Raw genomic sequence first — 22,622 nt, forward strand, 5'->3', positions numbered from 1 at the left:
ATGCAAACCTGGAGCTGTGGCTTCTTCCTTGCTGAGCAGCCTTTCAGGTTATGTCGATATAGGACTCATTTGACCTGTTTTCTCCAGCATCTTCACAAGGTCCTTTGCACCTTTGCACTTTTCGCATGAAAGTACGTTCATCTCTAGGAGACTGAACGCGTCTCCTCCAGAGCAATATGACGGCTGCGTGGTCCCATGTTGTTTATACTTGGGTACTATTGTTTGTACAGCTGAACGTGGTTGTAACGGGATTCGTCTTCCTCTGACAAGGAGTATGAAGGATTGGACCAATATGCAGCGTGGTACGTGTCCATGTTGATATTTATTAACATTGAACACCAAAAACAAAATAACAAGGAGAACGAACGAAAACGAAACAGTTCTGTGTGGTGAAGACACAGAGACAGAAAACAATCACCCACAACTAAAATGGGGAAAACAGGATGCCTAAGTATGATTCTCAATCGGAGACAACGATCGACACCTGCCTCTGATTGAGAATCATACCAGGCCAAACACATAAATACTACATAGAAAAAAGTACATAGACTACCCACCCCAACTCACGCCCTGACCAAACTAACATAAAGACATAATAAAGAACTAAGGTCAGAACGTGACAGTGGTTCCTTCTGGCGTTTGGAAATTGCTCCCTAGGATGAACCAGACTTGTGGAGGTCTCCAATTTTTTTTCTGAGGTCTTGGCTGATTTATATTTTCCCCATGATGTCAAGCAGAGGAACTGGGTTTGAAGGTAGACCTTTAAATGCAACCACAGGTACACCTACAATTGACTCAAATGAGGCCAATTAGCCTAACAGAAGCTTCTAAAGCCATGCATCATTTTCTGGAATTTTCCAAGTTGTTTTAAAGGCACAGTCAACTTAGTGTATGTAAACTTCTGACCCACTGGAATTGTGATGCAGTGAATTATAAGTGAAATAATCTGTCTGTAAACAATTTTTGGAAAAATGACTTGTATCATGCACAAAGTAGATGTCCTAACCAACTTGCCAAAACTATAGTTTGTTTACAAGACATTTGTGGAGTGGTTGAAAAACGAGTTTTAATGACTCCAACCTAAGTGTATTTAAACTTCCGACTTCAACTGTATGTACGGTAGAGCCAAATCGGAGAGATACAGTAGGTAGGAGCATGCACATGTGATGATTTTTATGTTAGCAGTAAAACCTTGAAATTAGCCCTAACCTTAACAGGAAACCAGAGTAGAGAGGCTAGCACTGGATTAATATTATCACATTTTTTGGTTCTTGTCAAGATTTTAGCAGCCGTGTTTAGCACTAACTGAAATGTATTTTGTCCTTTATCCAGGAAGTTGGAGAGAAGAGCATTGCAGTAGTCTAATCTGACAAAAGAATGGATGAACTTTTCAGGATTTTGGACAAAAAGGTTCAGATTTATGTAACGTTACGAAGATGGGAAAAAAGCTGTCCTTGAAATATTATTGATATGTTCGTGAAAAGAGAGATCAGGGTCTAGAGTAACGCCGAGGTCCTTCACAGTTTCATTTGAGACAACAGTACAGCCGTCAAGATTAATCGTCATATTCTTTTGCAGATCTCTTTGTTTCTTGGGACCGAGAACTAGCATCTCAGCTCTGACTCTCGTTGGATGTGGCAGGGCTTGCAAACTATTACAGACTACAAAAGGAAACCCAGCCGCGAGCTGCTTTGTGAGCCTACCAGATGGGCTAAATGCCTTTAATACTCGTTTCGAGGCAAGTAACACTGAAGCATGCAGGAGATCACCAGCTTTTCAGGACGACTGTGTGATCATGCTCTTTCCATAGCCGATGTGAGCAAGACCTTTAAACAGGTTAACATTCACAAGGTCGCGGGGCCAGACGGATTATTTTGAATCTTTGTTTGAAATTCACTGCTTGACTGAGGAAACTTACAGATAATTAATTGTATGTGTAGGGTACAGAGATGAGGTAGTTATTCAAAAATCATGTTAAACATGATTATTGCACACAGAGAGAGTCCATGTAACTTATTATGTGACACATTTGTACTCCTGAACTTAATTTAGGCTTGCCATGACAAAGGGGTTGAATACTTATTGACTTATTGACTGAAGACAGCTTTTCCTTTCTTATAAATTTGTAAACAATTCTAAAAACCGGATTCCATTTTGACATTATTGGGTATTGTGTGTAGGCCAGTGACACAAAATCTAAATGTAATCCATTATCATTTCAGGCTGTAACACAACAAAATGTGATAACAATCCAGGGGTGTGAATACTTTCTGAAGGCACTGTAAGAAACCTTGCATGGTTAAACCGTAGACACAAAGTACCCAACCAAGAGTTATGACCCCTCCTCTTTGGGCATCCTAGATGGGCTTTAAAAATGCTGACAGCATGCTATGCAACATCTGGCATGTCCTCATATATACCCTATTATCTTCTGTTTTCATGGGTTTTCCCAAGCTGATGGCATGGGGGGATTGGTGCGTTGGGGAATTGGTATGTGCCTTCTTATTGCTTCATGTACAGTACCTCGTGAAAGTCTACACACCCCTTTCTGCCTGCAATTAAATCTAAAAAAAGCGATTCAATTCATTTTTTTGCCTCCACAAAGTATTAACTCTGGGGTGTGAAGACATACGCAATCAATACATCTTCTTTTTATATATACATACACTTGAAAAACGTTCACTTTGATATTGGGGAGTAGGTTGTTCAGATCTGTGGGGGGGAAATCTAATTAAATCCATGTTTTACATTTAATTTTAAGGCAGCAAAATGTGCAAGTGGTGTGTAGACTTTCACTTGGCATTGTATGTACAGCAGCCAATTTATATGCATTATTGACTATGCATACGGTGCAGATATGGAGTGGAATGCATTCATACATGGATAATGTACAGTACATATAATAAACAACACTGAGTGTAGCCTGGTGATTATCAGAAGCACTAACGCTATATGGTGTCATAACAGAAATATTCCAAATTGTTATGATTTGATGCACTGAAAGAACATGCCTTTGCAGCAGATATACAGCAAACAGCAAGTGAGATATGGCCTTCCACACACTGATGATACGTATCATGTGTGGTGTGTCAAGGTCAATGCTATTGATAGCACTGTTTTCTAAATGGTTGCCGTGTTAGAACAGTCAAAGTCAAGGGCTACTCTAATAGCATTACTACACAATTAATGAGAGTGGATAGGCTGCATTTTCATCCTATAAACACGCCATAGGGGAGCATGTCAATCATTTATCAGGTCATGTGTGGGTCCGTGGCACAACACCTCAAGAGACCCTCTCCTTTAAGAAGCTGGTGTTGGAGCTGGAGGCAGAGCTAAATATCGCAAGTCAGAAATGTTATAGACTTGCGAGCAGGGATAGTGATACATTCATATCTATAACCAGCCAGCTCAGCCCTATGTCCAAAGAACTGACAGGAAACTCAAGATAATTATGGAGATGACCACTCAATCATAGCATCTGAAGTAGAGTTTTATATCTAACATTTTTGTATGAAGAACTGAAGGGAAATTGGAACAGACAACATGGTCTGCCAGAGTACATAAGTAGATTTAAGAGGATTACTTTTGCAATTTTAGAGTCAATGCATTATTTATAATCCCCTGGATGGCTGGGGCCAAACCAGGGAAGGACCTCTGGTCATTAGCAGCGATAGCTCGCCCTGGGAAGTGGGGAGTGAGGAAGAAAAAGGAACTGGGGATTCAGAGAGATTGTGTTGGTGACAGACTTAGTTGTCTTTAAATATATGCCACTCCAAGTTGGCTTAAGAACCTTAAGGGAATGAGGGATTTTTTCTTTTATATTCTCCAAGGTTGAATTACCAGTTAGCTTATTTACATGCTTTGGCTTGTGTCTGAATATAAAGCGAGGAGGACTTGAGTGGACATTGTATGAACGTAGATATGGTTTCAGTGTGCTATTGCTATTTCCTGGTGTGAAATAATAGGATCCCATGTGAATCAGCCTTGAAGCAATGGAAGTGTAATAATCTACTTTTTTTTGTCAATCAACCTTTCATAACTTATAATTTCAGCATTGTTTGGCATGAAGTAGTCGTTTAAGGTATCTGAAGTGGGTTAAGATTCTACTTCTGATATAGTCATGAAGAGAAAAATATGTCTGAAAAAACGTCCGGTAGACTGAGATACAGAAAAGTCATAATGTCCTGCTCGCATGGTGATCCACCAGGCAGGATTCCCAGTGCATTCAGCTGGCCCTTTCGTCAAGCCTAGTCCACTGCTATCAGAGTATTGTGTGAGTGAGAAGACCTCTCCGACTAAAATACTGACAGACTCTCTTTAAAAGGTAATGGGCTTGTTTCTTTCTTCCTTCTTCCATTCAGGTGACATTGTGGGAAACTGTGATAGAATCAGTGCTGACAAATCAACCACATGGACAGAGAGCAATACTAAGGATAATACAGGCTCTTGGACGACTCCGAAATATTAATGACTTACCTATGATGGCTTCATAACCTCATTACAATCTGTTTCATTCTAAGCAAATTGTGTGAGGCAGTGCTTTGGGTTTTGATGTGAAAGTGACTAATCAGAATTTTATCAATGACAAAAAAATATATCACCCCAACAAGCATATTGATGGAATTACTATGTCTCAAAATGATTAAACGTGATTGCTCTCAGAGAAGCGACTATGTCATGAAGGGCCTGCCTTTGTGTAATAACAAACAATCCATTTAGGTTTATTCATCACATGGTGCCTCGTCGTATAAAGATGATGAACTACTGCAGCAGTGATGTGTCCTTTATCCCCATTTCATTCCCTTACATTGCTTTCCATGTTTATCCATTGGTAATCAAATATCTTATTCATCTTGTCAGACATTGTTCAATGCAATGCAGCCCCTTAATATGACAGCTCTGCATGTGGAATACCTATAGAATTTTTGGGGCGGGGCGCATGAATAAGAAGGTGTGTCTGTCCGTGTGTCATCTATGATATCAATCAAGATCTGGTATAAATAAAGCTCTGACAGTTTAGATGTTAGTTGCTCAGTGTCAGAAAATAATCTGCTACCTTCCTACAGTATATCTACTGTGATTCCCACCCCAGAGTAATAATATATACACTGTATATTTCTCTCCCTTCTCCCAGAAACCATGGTGAGCAAGGAAAACAGCAAGGTCGTGCTATCCAACTCAGAGTCCGATTCAGAGGCAGGCCCGTCACAAAGCCTGGAGGTGCAGTACGGTCCTGACGGCAAACAGCAGGTGAAGAAGAGGAACAAAGCCTTACAAGTCCGCTTCAAGGACATATGTGACGCCCAGAAGGAGCAGCGGGCAGGGGGGCGAGGAGCCAGGTCCATTTCCTGTAAAGTGGCTTACAGGAAGTACATGACGATGCCTGCGCGGCGCTCCATCCCCAATGTGACTAAGAGCACAGGTGTCCAGACGTCACCGGACCTTACGAAACACTACCAGACTTTCCCCTTCGAGCGAAAAAAAGGACACACGATCAAACACACGGCCTTGGTGGAGGACTACAAGGGCCAGAACAACGGGTTTTTGAGTGACTTGAAAGGGCAGGAGGAGGCGCTCGGTTTAGAGGAGTGCTCGTCTTCTCAGGGTGCAGGGAAGCATGTGCGGCAGACGCAAGCACTGCTCCACCACACGGACGACAGCAGTGGCACAGAGGATCTGTTATCCATTGCCAACTGTGTAGATGGGCGTGCGTGTCCGGACTCCTCTCGCATCACAAAGGACACAGAATGCTTTGCAAACGACCCAACTCCCAGGGGAGAGCCAGAGAACCCTGCCTATGGCGCGAGGACCAAACACAAAGGATTATCCAAAGCGGACACAATGGGTGCCAACCCTTCTGCCAAGCGCCAGCTGGCCAACTGTGAAGAACCCTTACAGGACACAAGGTCAAAGGTCACAAGTCCAGTTGCCTGGAACTCCCTGACGCAAGTGGAAGGTCTAGGCCTAGGGAGTCCGTCGGTGCGCTGCAAACGCAAAAAGGCCATGCAGCCCAATGGACAACAGTCCCAGACACTGCCCCACCCCCACAGTGCTGGCTGCTCTGTAGCTAGGGTAAAGGCACATCAGTGCCGATCAGGGACTTTACCAACCCCAATGAAACCCCAACCGGGCCTGGACAGCCAGGCTTGCCCCCGAGGACGGCAGGGTGCCTGCAAGGAGATAGTGCCCTTAGCTGGGAACGGGGATATTAAAGAAAAGCTCCAGGCCATGGAAAACCTCATCAGCTCCAGTCAGGAGACCATCAAAGTCTTACTGGGGGTCATCCAAGAGCTGGAGAAGGGCGAGGCTCAGAGAGAAGGGTGAGTGGAAATAATTTATGTTCACCAGGCATTTGCATTACATTTACATCATTAACAGATGCTCTTATCCAGAGAAACTTACAGGAGCAATTAGGGTTAATTGCTTTGCTCAAGGTGACATCAACAGATTTTTCACCTAGTTGCCTCAGATATTCAAACCAGCGACATTTCAGCGATCTTTTGGTTGCTGGCAAAACGTTCTTAACCGCTAGGCTACCTGCTGTCCCACATAACTAACCTATTCAAGTAAAACAGACATTTTCTGTGTGTGGTTCAATCTTCACTGAGGTTTGATGTTCCTGCTGGTATGCAGCCCTTGAAACTGTGGGGGTCTACAGCATGTCTAAGCTACATTTAGCATCTGAGTACAAACATCACAGCTACCTGTGTCATTTAATTCCAATAGCAAGGAAGTGAGTGGTCTCTGATTGTTCTGTAGATACTGTATCGTTCTATGTATTTGCTCAGGGGTACAGAGGCACTAACAAGTGCATAACGTTTCTGAGCCGTGTCCAATACACTAAAACTCTACAGCATTGGACTGAACGTACAAGGCTGTCTGCTTTGCTTCCTGAAACCTGGAGCGGCACAAAGCTAATTGTATTAAGCCTTCTCCAAAGCCACTGGACTCCCCTGATGTTGCTCCCTGAAACCTGGTTTAAAAGGACCAATTAGCAGCGCCTCATAAAGCACTGTCTTTCATCTCCTCTAAAGTGTGTGGCTCATATGACACCTTCAATATGTTTCATCACTATTATTAGAGCCTGCTACTCACCATAAGGCCCCAGCATCTCAACTCCTCCCCACCTTCTCCCTCTCTCCCTGCCAAGGCACTCTAACTCCCTCACCACGTTCTCTCTCTCTCTCTCTCTCTCTCCCTGCCAAGCCACTCTAAAGCTTTCTGTCTTCAAAGTGATGGTCCCAGACTACTGGTGGAACAGAATAGTGTCTGAAAGCCCCTCTTATTCTCGCCGGGATAAAGGCATCATGTGGGTGGTATTTTCAGGAGAAAGCTCTGCACACGGTGATGTGTCCACGAGTGGTTTCAGTGCTGTTCCCAGCAGACCAAAGACTGAGAAATGTATAACATACTGTGTTGAGCAGTGGTTACTTGGTTTGCAGATGTTTGCAGGACCTTATCAATGATACTCATTCCTATTTCTATTGGCCTTAATGCTCTCACAATAAATCATTGTGAGGTGAATGATTAGTGTTGCACAAGCCTCTTTTTCCTCCCTGTGCTACACTGCTATCACAATCTGAGGGGCATCACTGGTCCAACACTCCTGCTGGTTTCAAGGTCTCAGGATGATTTGCTTACAGTTCCTACCAGTCAGGTTAGGGACTGAATCCTATTCTGCTAACATACATGATTATCCAACCTGACCAAACTGTATCTGTTGTTCACAGGATATCAATAGAGCAGAGAGTGATATCCATTCAGCCAGGCAGTCAGCGGTATAGGGACAGTGAGGACATCTCTCCGGAGAGCTGACGTGTGCAAATAACACCAGAGTGAGCCTGTGCTAACAAATAACACCGGAGTGAGTCTGTGCAAACAAATAACACCGGAGTGAGTCTGTGCAAACAAATAACACCGGAGTGAGTCTGTGCAAACAAATAACACCGGAGTGAGTCTGTGCAAACAAATAACACCGGAGTGAGCCTGTTCAAACAAATAACACCGGAGTGAGCCTGTGCAAACAAATAACACCGGAGTGAGTCTGTGCAAACAAATAACACCGGAGTGAGCATGTTCAAACAAGTAACACCAGAGTGAGCCTGTTCAAACAAGTAACACCGGAGTGAGCCTGTTCAAACAAATAACACCGGAGTGAGCCTGTGCAAACAAATAACACCAGAGTGAGTCTGTGCAAACAAATAACACCGGAGTGAGTCTGTGCAAACAAATAACACCGGAGTGAGTCTGTGCAAACAAATAACACCGGAGTGAGTCTGTGCAAACAAATAACACCGGAGTGAGTCTGTGCAAACAAATAACACCGGAGTGAGTCTGTGCAAACAAATAACACCGGAGTGAGTCTGTGCAAACAAATAACACCGGAGTGAGCATGTTCAAACAAGTAACACCAGAGTGAGCCTGTTCAAACAAGTAACACCGGAGTGAGCCTGTTCAAACAAATAACACCGGAGTGAGCCTGTGCAAACAAATAACACCAGAGTGAGTCTGTGCAAACAAATAACACCGGAGTGAGTCTGTGCAAACAAATAACACCGGAGTGAGTCTGTGCAAACAAATAACACCGGAGTGAGTCTGTGCAAACAAATAACACCGGAGTGAGTCTGTGCAAACAAATAACACCGGAGTGAGTCTGTGCAAACAAATAACACCGGAGTGAGTCTGTGCAAACAAATAACACCGGAGTGAGCATCTTCAAACAAGTAACACCAGAGTGAGCCTGTTCAAACAAATAACACCGGAGTGAGCCTGTTCAAACAAATAACACCGGAGTGAGTCTGTGCAAACAAATAACATCGGAGTGAGTCTGTGCAAACAAATAACACCAGAGTGAGCCTGTGCAAACAAATAACACCGGAGTGAGTCTGTGCAAACAAATAACACCGGAGTGAGTCTGTGCAAACAACTAACACCAGAGTGAGCCTGTTCAAACAAGTAACACCAGAGTGAGCCTGTTCAAACAAGTAACACCAGAGTGAGCATGTTCAAACAAATAACACCGGAGTGAGTCTGTGCAAACAAATAACATCGGAGTGAGTCTGTGCAAACAAATAACACCGGAGTGAGTCTGTGCAAACAAATAACACCAGAGTGAGCATGTGCAAACAAATAACACCGGAGTGAGTCTGTGCAAACAAATAACACCGGAGTGAGTCTGTGCAAACAAGTAACACCAGAGTGAGCCTGTTCAAACAAGTAACACCGGAGTGAGCCTGTGCAAACAAGTAACACCAGAGTGAGCCTGTTCAAACAAGTAACACCAGAGTGAGCCTGTTCAAACAAATAACACCGGAGTGAGCCTGTTCAAACAAGTAACACCAGAGTGAACATGTTCAAACAAGTAACACCAGAATGAGCCTGTTCAAACAAATAACACCGGAGTGAGCATGTTCAAACAAGTAACACCAGAGTGAGTCTGTGCAAACAAATAACACCAGAGTGTGCCTGTGCAAACAAATAACACCGGAGTGAGTCTGTGCAAACAAATAACACCGGAGTGAGTCTGTGCAAACAACTAACACCAGAGTGAGCCTGTTCAAACAAGTAACACCAGAGTGAGCCTGTTCAAACAAGTAACACCAGAGTGAGCATGTTCAAACAAATAACACCGGAGTGAGTCTGTGCAAACAAATAACATCGGAGTGAGTCTGTGCAAACAAATAACACCGGAGTGAGTCTGTGCAAACAAATAACACCAGAGTGAGCATGTGCAAACAAATAACACCGGAGTGAGTCTGTGCAAACAAATAACACCGGAGTGAGTCTGTGCAAACAAGTAACACCAGAGTGAGCCTGTTCAAACAAGTAACACCGGAGTGAGCCTGTGCAAACAAGTAACACCAGAGTGAGCCTGTTCAAACAAGTAACACCAGAGTGAGCCTGTTCAAACAAATAACACCGGAGTGAGCCTGTTCAAACAAGTAACACCAGAGTGAACATGTTCAAACAAGTAACACCAGAATGAGCCTGTTCAAACAAATAACACCGGAGTGAGCATGTTCAAACAAGTAACACCAGAGTGAGTCTGTGCAAACAAATAACACCAGAGTGAGCCTGTGCAAACAAATAACACCGGAGTGAGTCTGTGCAAACAAATAACACCGGAGTGAGTCTGTGCAAACAACTAACACCAGAGTGAGCCTGTTCAAACAAGTAACACCAGAGTGAGCCTGTTCAAACAAGTAACACCGGAGTGAGTCTGTGCAAACAAATAACACCGGAGTGAGTCTGTGCAAACAAGTAACACCAGAGTGAGCCTGTTCAAACAAGTAACACCGGAGTGAGCCTGTGCAAACAAGTAACACCAGAGTGAGCCTGTTCAAACAAGTAACACCAGAGTGAGCCTGTTCAAACAAATAACACCAGAGTGAGCCTGTTCAAACAAGTAACACCAGAGTGAACATGTTCAAACAAGTAACACCAGAGTGAGCCTGTTCAAACAAATAACACCGGAGTGAGCATGTTCAAACAAGTAACACCAGAGTGAGCCTGTTCAAACAAGTAACACTGGAGTGAGCCTGTGCAAACAAACAGCGGCACAGCTTATAGTTGACTTACAGTGTCAGAGTTTAGAGAATGATTTTCCGACACAGCGTCCGTACATAAATTAATCTGGCCTCGCAGAATAGAACATTGCTAGATTAACTGAAAATACAGTTCAGTAAATACAATTGTCGTTTAGATAGTGTATTACAGTACATGGAGGTTGTGCAAAAAAATGTGATGACCTTGATTATGACTGTACCACTCAATATCTCAACAAAAAACTCCCTTCTGTTTGGTGACTCGAATTGACCTTTTTTTTCTCCCAATGATTTGATATATCAAAGGAGTTATTGTGAATTCAGGCCCTCAACTCCACATTCAAGAGCAACCACCTCTAAGGTGACATGGACAGATGAACTTGGTGACCTTCCATTCCCATCAGCACTTTCGATCTATCCAAGGCAGATAAGGTCACCTTTATGACATGGTGAGCAGCAGGGTTCAACCTCTCTAGTTACCAGTCATCAGCTCCCAGTGACAATAAGCAATTACATGTCCTAGTGGACCCACTTGCCCCTCCGCTTGCCAGTTGACCACTCTCTACACACCCTCTGATCAAAATGAATGAGAAATCCCATCGCTGCCACCAACGTACGTGACATGATGGATGGTGACTGTTACTTCTGGGAGAGACCTGAAGAGATTGATACAGATGCCATCAAATCTCCATGCATGTTCAGTGCACACTTACGTCTGCTCAAGTTTGCCTAAAAGATGCCTCAGGAGCAGAATGTACTTAGAGTTGTGCCGAAGATGGAGGAGGTATTGCAATCTAAGTAATGACAGGACAATATAGGGCGGACACTGGGCTTTAGGGCACTTTGAAATGCCATACAGGACACAGACATAATTTGTCATGTTGATTGTCTTTTGCCTCCCTAATTCTCATTATTTTCTGAGAATGTTGAGTTGTTTGGAGCACAGGGAGATCGAGTACATTGACTTTTCTATAGTATTCTAAAACATGCATTTTTTTGTTGTCAGAAAGATGACAAAAACCATGTGAATACCGTGTCAATAGGAAAGAGATCAGCATATTATATCAAGTGAGCATGTCTATTACCTGACCAACCTAATCTCACAGAAGACTGTACCATTCAGAAAGCAAATACATATCAGTTTGAAAAATAGATCATGTAAATTAAAATAATCCAAGTCAAACGAGCCATGAAAATCCTCCATTCTCTCACCACTCCTCAGGCTTTCCTACCGAACAGGACAGGACACAGCCAACTGCGACACGTGTCGAAACAGTGCCTGCATCATTTATAGGTGAGTACCTTAACATCTACTCTCTTGTTTGCAGCTTGAAAGGTCGCGTCCGCCCGCTATGGCACAACATATTGATGGCGTGAGTTGTATATGTGTACACAAGAAGTGTTCCAAAAATACGTTTTGTGTGATCACGTGCTCTTATGTGAAGTTAATGGGACAACACGTAAAGCAACATGTGATAACAATCATTCACATGTGAATTCACACGTTTTTTTCTCACGGGTTTTCTGTAAAGGGTGCTTTATGTGTGAGGTGATATACTGTAATATGACAAACCAATCATACTGAGGGAGCCTGGATTTCATTTTTGAGTTGTGGGTGTTTGTTTCCGTGTAAGTGTTTGTTGCCACACGGTACTGTTTCGGTTTTCGTTCATGTTCACGTTTATTGTTTTGTATTTCATAGTGTTCAGTTTATGTCTTAAAATAAACTTTATGGACACTTACCACACTGCGCATTGGTCCTCCGATCCTTCTTGCTTCTCCACCTCAGAAGAGGAGGAGGAATGCCGTTACAGTAGGCCTTGAAATGTTTCTCCACAGCAATAATTGCCTTTCCGGTAATGAGTAGAATGGAATACTGAACTCAGAGGATATTATTTGTCTCACTGCAAGATTTTAATGAAGTATTAAGGGCTTAGCTCGGTTGTGATACAATAATGACAATTGATAGAATACTTCTGTCAGAGTGAGAGAAATGAATTGAGCACCATTAGATACTTGGAAATGGTGTGACTGAGATCAATGACAGGTTCACTGAAGGAGAATAGAGCACTCCTATATGGGTCAGATCAATGATGAAAATAAACGTTTGATATCCTATTACAATGATGCATAGATGTCCTCAACTCTGATTTCAGACTCCGGTAATAAATACAGAATATACTCACTGTAGAAAGGAATTAACACATCAGCCGAATTGGAAGCAGTAAATTGAGTTGAATTTCTAGACACAGGTGGTGCAACTATAATGTTGTTATTGTAGAAGGTAATAAAATAAATAAAGACAAATCTCTCCAGCACAATTGCCAAGCACTGTGGGTGAAGCACACCTCGTGAGGGAATAAATAATCATACACAACAGGGGGAAATGAATTAGCCCAGAGAGGAAATGCAATTGGGGCTCGTGCAGTATGAGAGCAGCTGGGAACTGGACATGATATCCTGACAGAGTCCCCTTTCAAAGTGCCTTATGAATAACGGCTGCAGTGATGCACGCTAAAAGCCATGGAAACTTGACTCAACTTCTGTGTCCACTTCACTTCAACTGGTCCAGAAGTAGTTGACGAACGATTCCACCAACCAACCGTCTCACTTGGGTAAACACTCGCAGATGATCCGACTTTTCCACTCGTCTGAGAGAGCCTCAGGCAGGTTGCCAAATCCACTCATACTGTGACTCCATTCAGAGACAAGAATAAAAACATCCATCTTAGAGAGCAACGCCAATTTAAACAATATACAGTAATGCAGAACATACTATAGCAAACCATCTGAATGATTGGTAAAAACATGAGTACTCAGCCTCCAAAGTCTGGCACGATCAATATTTGAGTCGTTGTTGTACCCTAGTGTGCCAGCAAACTGCTTCTTCAGCTGTACGGCCTGTTCTAGCCTTGCAGCCAGAGAAAGACGCACAGGGGAAAACATCAGATAGCAGGGTTTGTGAGGTCACGGAGTCGCAAATAAACACCACAACAAGCACTGCTGCAGCAGAGTTCTAAATTTAAAAAGTGAACCAATTTCTAAAAATACAAGTCTTTTCATGTTCATTTTTTGCACTCATTATTGTCGTCTTCGTAAACAACTCATGCATAAGTACATCCGCTTTACTCAATGACAAAACAGCATGCGTTTGTTTACTTTGGCTGAGGGGACATCTAACTTTGACCAACAACCTCACTCTTGTCTCCAATTAGTAGATGTTCATCTACATCTTAAGCTAATCAATTCCGTGTCAATCAATGTTCTCATCCAATCAAAGCCTACTTTTTTGTCCATCCCTGGGGTGTTAATCATTAGTCCAAACAGTTGCAACCAGTTGGGTTTTGCAACGAATACATGAGTTTTTATTGGGCAAATTCAGGAAGGTCACTCCCTGTTTTGTTCCATTTGCTTCAGTTTAAGAAATGTTTTGCAACAGTAGTAATACATACACCCCTGTTTTTATTTAACCTTTATTTAATAAAGAATAAAGAATGCATCATCATTGCATAAAGAATGCATAATTTAACAGCCATTGTGTCAGATTGAAGGAACTGACATGCAAGAATCATTAATGTAATTATGTGTAATTTCCTGCAACATAGTCTCATGAGAAATGTGTTACATTTTCTCAAGCGATGATCTATGATCTGAGATAACTCCTGTGACAACGCACATTTGCTAGTACAGTATCTAATTGAGGACCAGTATGGCATGAAAGAGGACTTCAAATGATTCAATTCATACCCCGAATTCTGCTATGAGTCACATTGCTTATTATTGTTGTCTTCCGGATTTACAACCCATGTAATGTAATTAGTGTATGTATGAGCTGTTGTGTGCTAACAAAGTGATTACAGTAGTTGATGTGTTGGAATGATTTAACTAGACTGCTCCTTCTCGTTTGTGATGCTATATGCATTAGGTGTGATATGATTATAGCATTACATGAAATACACACAGTTCCCATACTAATATGGGAATGCATGTCATAACATGCAACAACTAAACAGATGAATCATAAAGCATAGATCTGAGAGCCGGACTGAAATAGAAGTATTTACATGGGTAAAACGGGTGTGGATAGCCTAATGTCCTTTGGGGATGTGGAATGTATGTACTAAAAAAAGATGACTTGAAACACTTGTAATTCCCGGATTACTACTGAATAAGCTGCGACATGTTCCTTTTTCATGTCCATTCTCATCATCATCCAAGAGGGCCTAAATATGTACACATGTGCTGCTTTATTCATGAACCTTCGTTGGCGAAATGTGAAGATGTTACATGAATTCTGAATGGCTTTGTTTCAGTAGAGGTTGATTGTAATCGAGATCCACAAGTGGTGCTTGATAACTATTTAAGTCACAGGGTCACATGGAAGAAAGCAGATCATTTACTGTTTACTAACTGCAGATGCATTACAGTACATTACATCATAAACACTATAGGGTCAGAGATTCAGCATCCTGTACAGAGGCAAACAAACACTAAACTACAAAGTATACAGCCAGGAAGCATAATAGGCACAGAATGAGAACTGTTCTGATAGAGATGGAAAGATTAAATAGTAAACATGTTGTCTTCCACGAATGATTGAGCCAATTGAGATATTGCGTGTGACTAACAAATTTCAGTTAATTACTATAGCTCCCGGCTTGGACCAATCGGTGCAGTTTTGTATTTGCCGGTTCTCTATGGCAAGACGCATCATTCACCAAGTTTCGTCAGATATAACATGTGACTACCGTACGAACGTACGGACGAACGTACGGACGGACAAACGGACATACGAACGGAGATAGATCCACAGTCCACGACCCAATTTCATCATGAGGGACAATTATAAAGCTCTTTATCAATGCACTGATCACAGAGAGACAACAGCTTCACAAAGACCCAGGTCAGGAATACATGATAATTCTGTTCAAAACTTGAGATAATCAATAGAAGGTTCTCAACAATCCCTAACAAGGGAAATACGTTTTTCACTGAAAGTGCCGGAATGTAACATTTCTAAACAAAGCCGTTCTATGACAAGTCAATACAAATGATCCATTCTGTTATTAGAAGAAGGCTTGTGGAACGTGTACAAAATAAATTACTATAATTCCATCTGTGGTCAACAGGTTTTTCAGCTCATCGTTCCTAAATTGTGCATCTCCACATTTTTCTTTTTTTTTACTTTACTTGACTTGGACATAACAGCAATTTGCGAGCAAGACTACTATCTATCAAGCACTATCTGTCTCTGCCAAAGCAAATAGCAGTAAATATATCCCAAAACTTTGCAAATAGATATAGTTTGTTTTTTTTCTCTACGATACTCCTTCCTCGATCTTGTTTATTTACAGACTGAATTGAGTGATGTGTCACACCGAAGGTATTTATCAAAGTCAGGCGGTTGAACGATGATTCGGGTGTTTACCCTTTTTCTTATATCATGTTTTACAGTGTATATGTTTAACCATTCCTTTTTTGCAATTCTTTCTTTTCAGAGATTTTTGTTGATATCTTGAACTGTTAAGTTATGACCGTGGCTTTCAGTGCTAGCTATGTGGATAAAACTAGATATCCGACATACATTTGGACTTGAATATACGGTAAAGTATATTCTTCAGGTTTGTTATTTCTGCCAGGGCCTGTGCTGGTGACTCAAAGAGCTCATAGGGCACCAGTAATCCTCTTGCTGGGCACGCCACTCAGCCCTTTCACTTAATGAGCTGGCCTGGCTACAGTGAGAAGAATTTAAAAGAGCCAAGAAGAAACAAAATCTGAACCAAAAGGCCAATTATTCCTCAGACTTGGACAGTAACTGCTCGTTGCCAAGATTAGCAGCCGCGGCGATGTGGCCTCTAATTCCGAACAGCAAGTCAGTACCAATATGGCTAATAAATCCAGGGCTTGGGCTCCTGCTGGTGCTCAGTTGAGCTGAGATAGTCAATCTACAAGCCCTACCCAGAATTCAACACCCGACCGACACTCCCAGCCCCCTCCCCCTTGTATACTGCAGCATCCCATGCATCACTGCTGCTGATACAAATAGGACACAAACAAAGCATAGAGAGAGAGAGAGAGAGAGAGAGAGAGAGAGAGAGAGAGAGAGAGAGGAGGAGATGAGAAAGAAAGAGAGGGAGATTGGAGAGAGAGAAGGAGGAGGGATGGAGATGAGAGAGAGAGGGCATAAATGCCCCACTACTGCAGTCACATCACATCCCATTGAAAATGTGGCTGGGGAAACAAATGCAAAAAAATACATTTGACCGCAGAAAAGTAGTCTAAGCGGGCCCCTGAGAAAACAGTGGACGAAGAGATAGATTATGGCTCAGTGTTTCTAGCCTCTGCTCCTTACAGTTCCCATGCTAATGTCCTTCTGGAGCTTAGACCACTTAGTCTGGCTCTGCAGTAACATCAACAGTAAACAATGTGGGGTCTTTGCCCGTATCCCATACCAAGGGAACACAAAGGAGTCGCCTGCTTTCTACTGCACACCCACACTGAATGGGTGATCATTCAGTGTTCATAATGCCTAATAGGTACAAGAATAAGATTACAAAAAGGGGAGAGTTTAATCTTGTTTGCACAGAAGTTTTATTACTTTTGAGGCTAATAATGGCTTAACAAATCAGTACTAATACAGTTCCTGGTTGTGTAAATTGGGTTTAATGAAGATGTCATTCAATTACTCATAAGAGCAAGTAGCTAATTAGCTGTTAAGGAAGATGCAGGTGTTTCATTGGTGTTGAGAGGACTTGGAGTATCGATGTGTTCATTGAAGTACATGTCTCTCAGTCTGTGTGTGGACATGACTATGCTATTGTAAGCCAGTCAACCATTAAATAGAGCTGGACCTTAGTTGGCTTTTTAACAATAAAGGCACTCTATCAAAATGGCCCCTCGTCAGTCAAAGAGAAATATGCTCAGTGCTTTCAAGTAATTTGTACTCTGGTGATTTAAATCAATAAACCAATTGAAGTACAATTTGTTGGATTTGTTTGGGGGAAACATTAGGCCTATACAATACATGTAGGTAGCCCAGAAGGAGAGACAAATAGGGAGCATTGTACAATAATATCCTGAAAGTGCTATTGGAAGGGGTGAAAATATCAAAAGCATTTGCATCTTCATTTAACAGAAGCTCAATCGTGAATAAAAAAATCAAACGTACAGTAATGGTAAAGTAATGTGGTTTGTGGTGAGAAGGTATAGAAGTGGTGAGAGGGTATAGAAGACAACACCTCCCTCCCATAAAGAACAATCATTAAACAGGGTTCACTCCAACTAAACAATCAGGCACCAGTGATCACAGACAGAGCTATTCCCAGACCGTAGCTAAACAGATGATTCATCTGCTTGTGAATGGTTGAAAATGATACTCCCTGTCTTTAGCCGTCCCGATCTTTTGGCCGATCAGATGATTTGAGGTCTGTGGTCTTTGTTTACTCAGTCACCTGCTCTCCAGGACCACCCGCACAGTACAGCGTGCCTCAGGCTCCCTGCAGAGCCAATTGTCCACAGCATACAGTAATTGCAGCTCTCTGCCAAGTGATTAATTGCTTAATAAGTGCCAAGACCATTCCATAGTGTGCTGCGCTGTTGTCTTTTCTGCTGTTCTCTAGCGAAAGCTTGGCATCAACAAGAGCCCAGAGATGGTGAACTTTTAGAATGGCTCTAAGAAATACTGTGAAACAAGGGCACGTCTTCTGTAAATATACAAAGCGTGCAACTCGTTTCAAATGTTGTGGCAATTCTGTCTTGATGGAAGTAAGAAGCTGGTCTCTGGTCTTTGTGTGTTGCTACTGAGCAATGTGAAATCAAATAAAATTGTCACATGCGCCAAGGACGTCGGGTTTAGACTTTACAGTGAAATGCTTCTTTACGAGCCCTTCCCAACGATGCAGTTAATAAATTACATGAATAGTAACACAAGAGGAATACAATGCACAATAATGGAGCTATTTAGAAGGAGTACCAGTACCAGATCAATGTGGAGCTATATAGAAGGAGTACCAGTACCAGATCAATGTGGAGCTATATAGAGGGAGTACCAGTACCAGATCAATGTGCAGAGATACAAGGTACTTGAGGTAGATATGTACATAAAGGCAGGGTAAAGTGACTAGGCATCAGGATAGATAATGATAAGGTATTTGGGGTAGATATGTACATAAAGGCAGGGTAAAGTGACTAGGCATCAGGATAGATAATAATACGAGTAAAATAGAGAACAGAGTAACAGCAGCAAATGGTGAGTGTAAAAATGCGTGTGTATGTATGAGTGTGTGTATGTGTGTTTGTGTTATGCATGTGTATGTTATGTGTGTGCGTATGTGCGTATGTGAATGTGTGTAGGTATTGTGTGAGAGTTGTGTGTATAGTGTGCATATATATTCTTGTGAGTGTGCAAAGAGTCAGCACAAGATAGGACCAGTACAGATAGTCTGGGTAAACATTTGATTAACTCTATAGTAGTCGTATGGCTTGGGGGTAGAAGCTGTCTCTGAGCCTCTTGGTAAGAGAGCCACTCCGGTACCATTTGCCAGACAATAGCAGAGTGAACAGTCTATGGGGTTTGGTGGCTGGAGTCTTTGGCAATGATAGAGGTCCTGGATGGCATGGAGTTCAGCCCCAGTGATGTACTGGGCTGTCCGCACCACCCTCTGTAGCAATTTGCGGTCGAGGGCGGTGCATTTGCCATACCAAGCAGTAATGCAGCCAGTCAAGATGCTCTTATTGGTGCAGCTGTAGAACCTTTTGAGGATATAAAGGGCCCATTCCAAATCTCGACAACACTTATCAGAGATGTGTGCTGGCACATACTGTGTAATTTAAGTGGTCTCATTGTGTCACAATTATGTTTTGGGGTTAAAGGTCAGCGATTAATTCCTTATAGTCTAAGATGTTGGGGGGGGGGGTTATATGGTATTGTTTTAAGATGATCATACTATGTATTATTTCGAAATTTGATTGGAAATGTAGGTGTCCCAAGAAAAATATTAACAAGTATTTGATAAAACCCATAGAAACTGAATAACAATATCATAAAAATCAATCATAAGAAACAAGGTTTTGAAGTGTTTATCATAAATCTAGGAGATATATAAAAAAAATGGAAATACAGTATATACAATGTATATTTTGTACACACAAATAAATAAAGGGGGTAGGCACAAAGATACCTTCATACTTCCATTTGTTTTATCAAACCAGTGCCGGTTACCTTCAAGCAAGTCGTGTGACAGATGTGGGGGTTGTAGAGCAAAGCGGAGAATACCATAGTGTTCGTGAGAGTCTCCCCTTTCCATAGTTTGTAGGTCGAAACCGTTTGGACGCACGCTACAGATGTTTTCGCGAGAAGACCAGTTTTCGGGATGTCTCATGATCTGACAAACACCGCTCTGGCTCTGCCTGTCACCGCAGATGTCTCGTGGTTTGACAAACACCGCTCTGGCTCTGCCTGTCACCGCAGATGTCTCGTGGTCGGACAAACACCGCTCTGGCTCTGCCTGTCACCGCAGATGTCTCGTGGTCGGACAAACACCGCTCTGGCTCTGCCTGTCACCACAGATGTCTCGTGGTTTGACAAACACCGCTCTGGCTCTGCCTGTCACCGCAGATGTCTCGTGGTCGGACAAACACCGCTCTGGCTCTGCCTGTCACCACAGATGTCTCGTGGTTTGACAAACACCGCTCTGGCTCTGCCTGTCACCACAGATGTCTCGTGATCTGACAAACACCGCTCTGGCTCTGCCTGTCACCGCAGATGTCTCATGGTCTGACAAACACCGCTCTGGCTCTGCCTGTCACCACAGATGCGGTAGTGCGGTGGATTGAGACACATCCAATGCAAAAAACCCCAGATATCTCTAGTTTAAATTGACAGATTTTGATGGGGATTTTTTCTTATGTAATTTAGACTGACGCACTGGTGCGTCAATCGACTCTCAGGGGTTAATTAACTGAATACATTCAAGATAGTATTCATAGTCAAGTTTATATTCATATAATCAGACCTTTATTGATTGATTCAATCTTCTGCACTGCCAAATTCCTCTCTGGCACCCTGTACCGTTTTCTCTGAAGGTTGTAATAGAGTTGAATAACTGACACTTATCGTAAGGGTAAGGATAGTTACCAAGATTCATTCTGTCACTTTAAGCAGAGCATCGCCTTCAGAAAACGAATTGGACTGCCTGTCAGGCCGGTGAATCTGAACAGAGCTGAACAGGGCTTTGTACATTCATCTGGCTGCCTAAGCTGTCTAGACTTATGTTTGACCTTGGAGGGTTTAATGTCCTTTAAGCAAGTTTGGCTCTTCCTCTATCCTTCCATGGGGTTTGGCTGGGAGAAATATGCCACTTCAAATCATTCTATGCTTTCAATAAAACAACGTATCAATGATCAACAACATTGTGTGATAAGGTTCATGCTATAAAAATGAAACTTTCTGCTACTATTGCTATTGTTACTTCTACTGCTGTACAACCATACATTGTAATCTTCAGAGAAACTGTGTTTTTTATTAAGTTGGCAGAGGATTGGTAATATATTGACTTTGTGGCAATCTTTTTTGTCAACGTGTATTAAATGGGCTGGCAAGTATGACAGTATGATTCATACTTGACTCATTCCAAGCTAGTATTCTGCCAAAGATGATACATAAATGCTGTACATACATGTAGATGAACTTAATCAATAGCTGTATAGATGGGGAATACGCAATGTGTACTAATGCATAATATGTCCTTCGCTTATGCTGTAGTATGTCTGGGTCTGCTTGGGTTCCGAATGATTTCATTTGGTTGGGATTAAGCTGCTTCTCAACAGTCAGAGATTTAATCTGTGAGTTCAACCTCGGTGCCCGAATGGAATCAGATGATGGCCAGCCAGGGATTACAGGAACGGATGAGGAAATCAGACTCCAGAAATGACCCATATCCCAACGGACATATTGTATCATGACTATGCACTAAAACATACAGATGTGCAGACTGTTTACATTTGTCTGATTTCACACTCAGTACATTTCAGCATCAAAGGAATTTATTTGTGTTGCTAGAATTATCAGACTGTACTGTGCCCTCCCCCGACAATCCATCTGGAGCCTATGGCTAGCAACTGCCCTGGATTATCAACAGACAAATTGAATGCCGGCGTTTTGGCAGTACTCTTGCATCCTATTATTAACTTAACATAACTTTTATGGGATCAAAATTCAATGTACCAGATTGTGCAGAGTCATGGTTCATACTTGAGCTGCGTCATTCATGTTAAATTTGTGATACCCACAATTAAGATTGGTTTGAATGTAATTTAATCTCTTAAATCCTGGTAGTATAAAAACTAAAACTTAAATAGGATTGAACCGCCCTTCCACAGTTTCAAATTGTAGTATTTTCCTTCTCCAGGTATTTAGTAGAATTACCAGTAGAATTTATACATTTACATATCCCCCACAAGAATAAATGAATATTGTGTTTTAATGTATGTTTGTATGTGTTACTGTAACCCAATGCGATAGCTTTTTGTGTGTGTGTTGCAGTGTGGAGCTGGACTTCAAGCAACAGGAGGACAAATTACAGCCCCTGATTAAGAGACTGTGCCCCTTGGATGACCCTCAATACCCTGCTCTGCCTTACCCCCATGAGGTGTTCACCTCAACCCCCAAACGCAAGTCCAAGACAGAGTCCAAAAAGCATGGTCGCTGGAAACTCTGGTTCCTATAATTTAGGGAACACTTAGGATTTTGGAACGGCTTTTTGGATCACTTTTATCCATTTACTATCTTCTCTCAAAGGGATTTATCAGAACAGATTTTTGCTCCAGATGACAGATAACCAGATACCAGTAAACCATCTACAGTATATCAGGATTCTGAGTTGGAACTGCACTAGAAATCAATGGGGGGGGGGGGGGGGGGATAAAAAAAAGATATATATATTTTCTCATGGAGGTTAGAGTCTGCCAAGACTTCAGTTTCTGGCTCAAACGCCAGAGAAGATCAACTTATACCCTGGCTAGAGGTTAGCAAAACAACAAGGTGAGACTGGATATATTTAGGTCGTCTTGAGATGTAGC

General features: G+C 42.2%; 1 protein-coding gene across 1 annotated transcript; it reads left to right on the plus strand.

The window, feature by feature from the left end:
* The first annotated feature begins 5,139 nt into the window (after window positions 1–5,139).
* Window positions 5,140–22,391, plus strand: LOC135511052 (inhibitory synaptic factor 2A-like). Its single transcript, XM_064932536.1, has 3 exons — window positions 5,140–6,320; window positions 11,767–11,838; window positions 22,087–22,391. The coding sequence occupies exons 1-3, from the start codon at window positions 5,140–5,142 to the stop codon at window positions 22,268–22,270; spliced, it is 1,437 nt and encodes a 478-aa protein (XP_064788608.1). The 3' UTR covers window positions 22,271–22,391.
* The last annotated feature ends 231 nt before the right edge of the window (window positions 22,392–22,622 follow it).

The sequence above is a fragment of the Oncorhynchus masou genome, chromosome 23 (assembly GCF_036934945.1).
Source record: "Oncorhynchus masou masou isolate Uvic2021 chromosome 23, UVic_Omas_1.1, whole genome shotgun sequence".
Classification (NCBI taxonomy): Eukaryota; Metazoa; Chordata; class Actinopteri; order Salmoniformes; family Salmonidae; genus Oncorhynchus; species Oncorhynchus masou.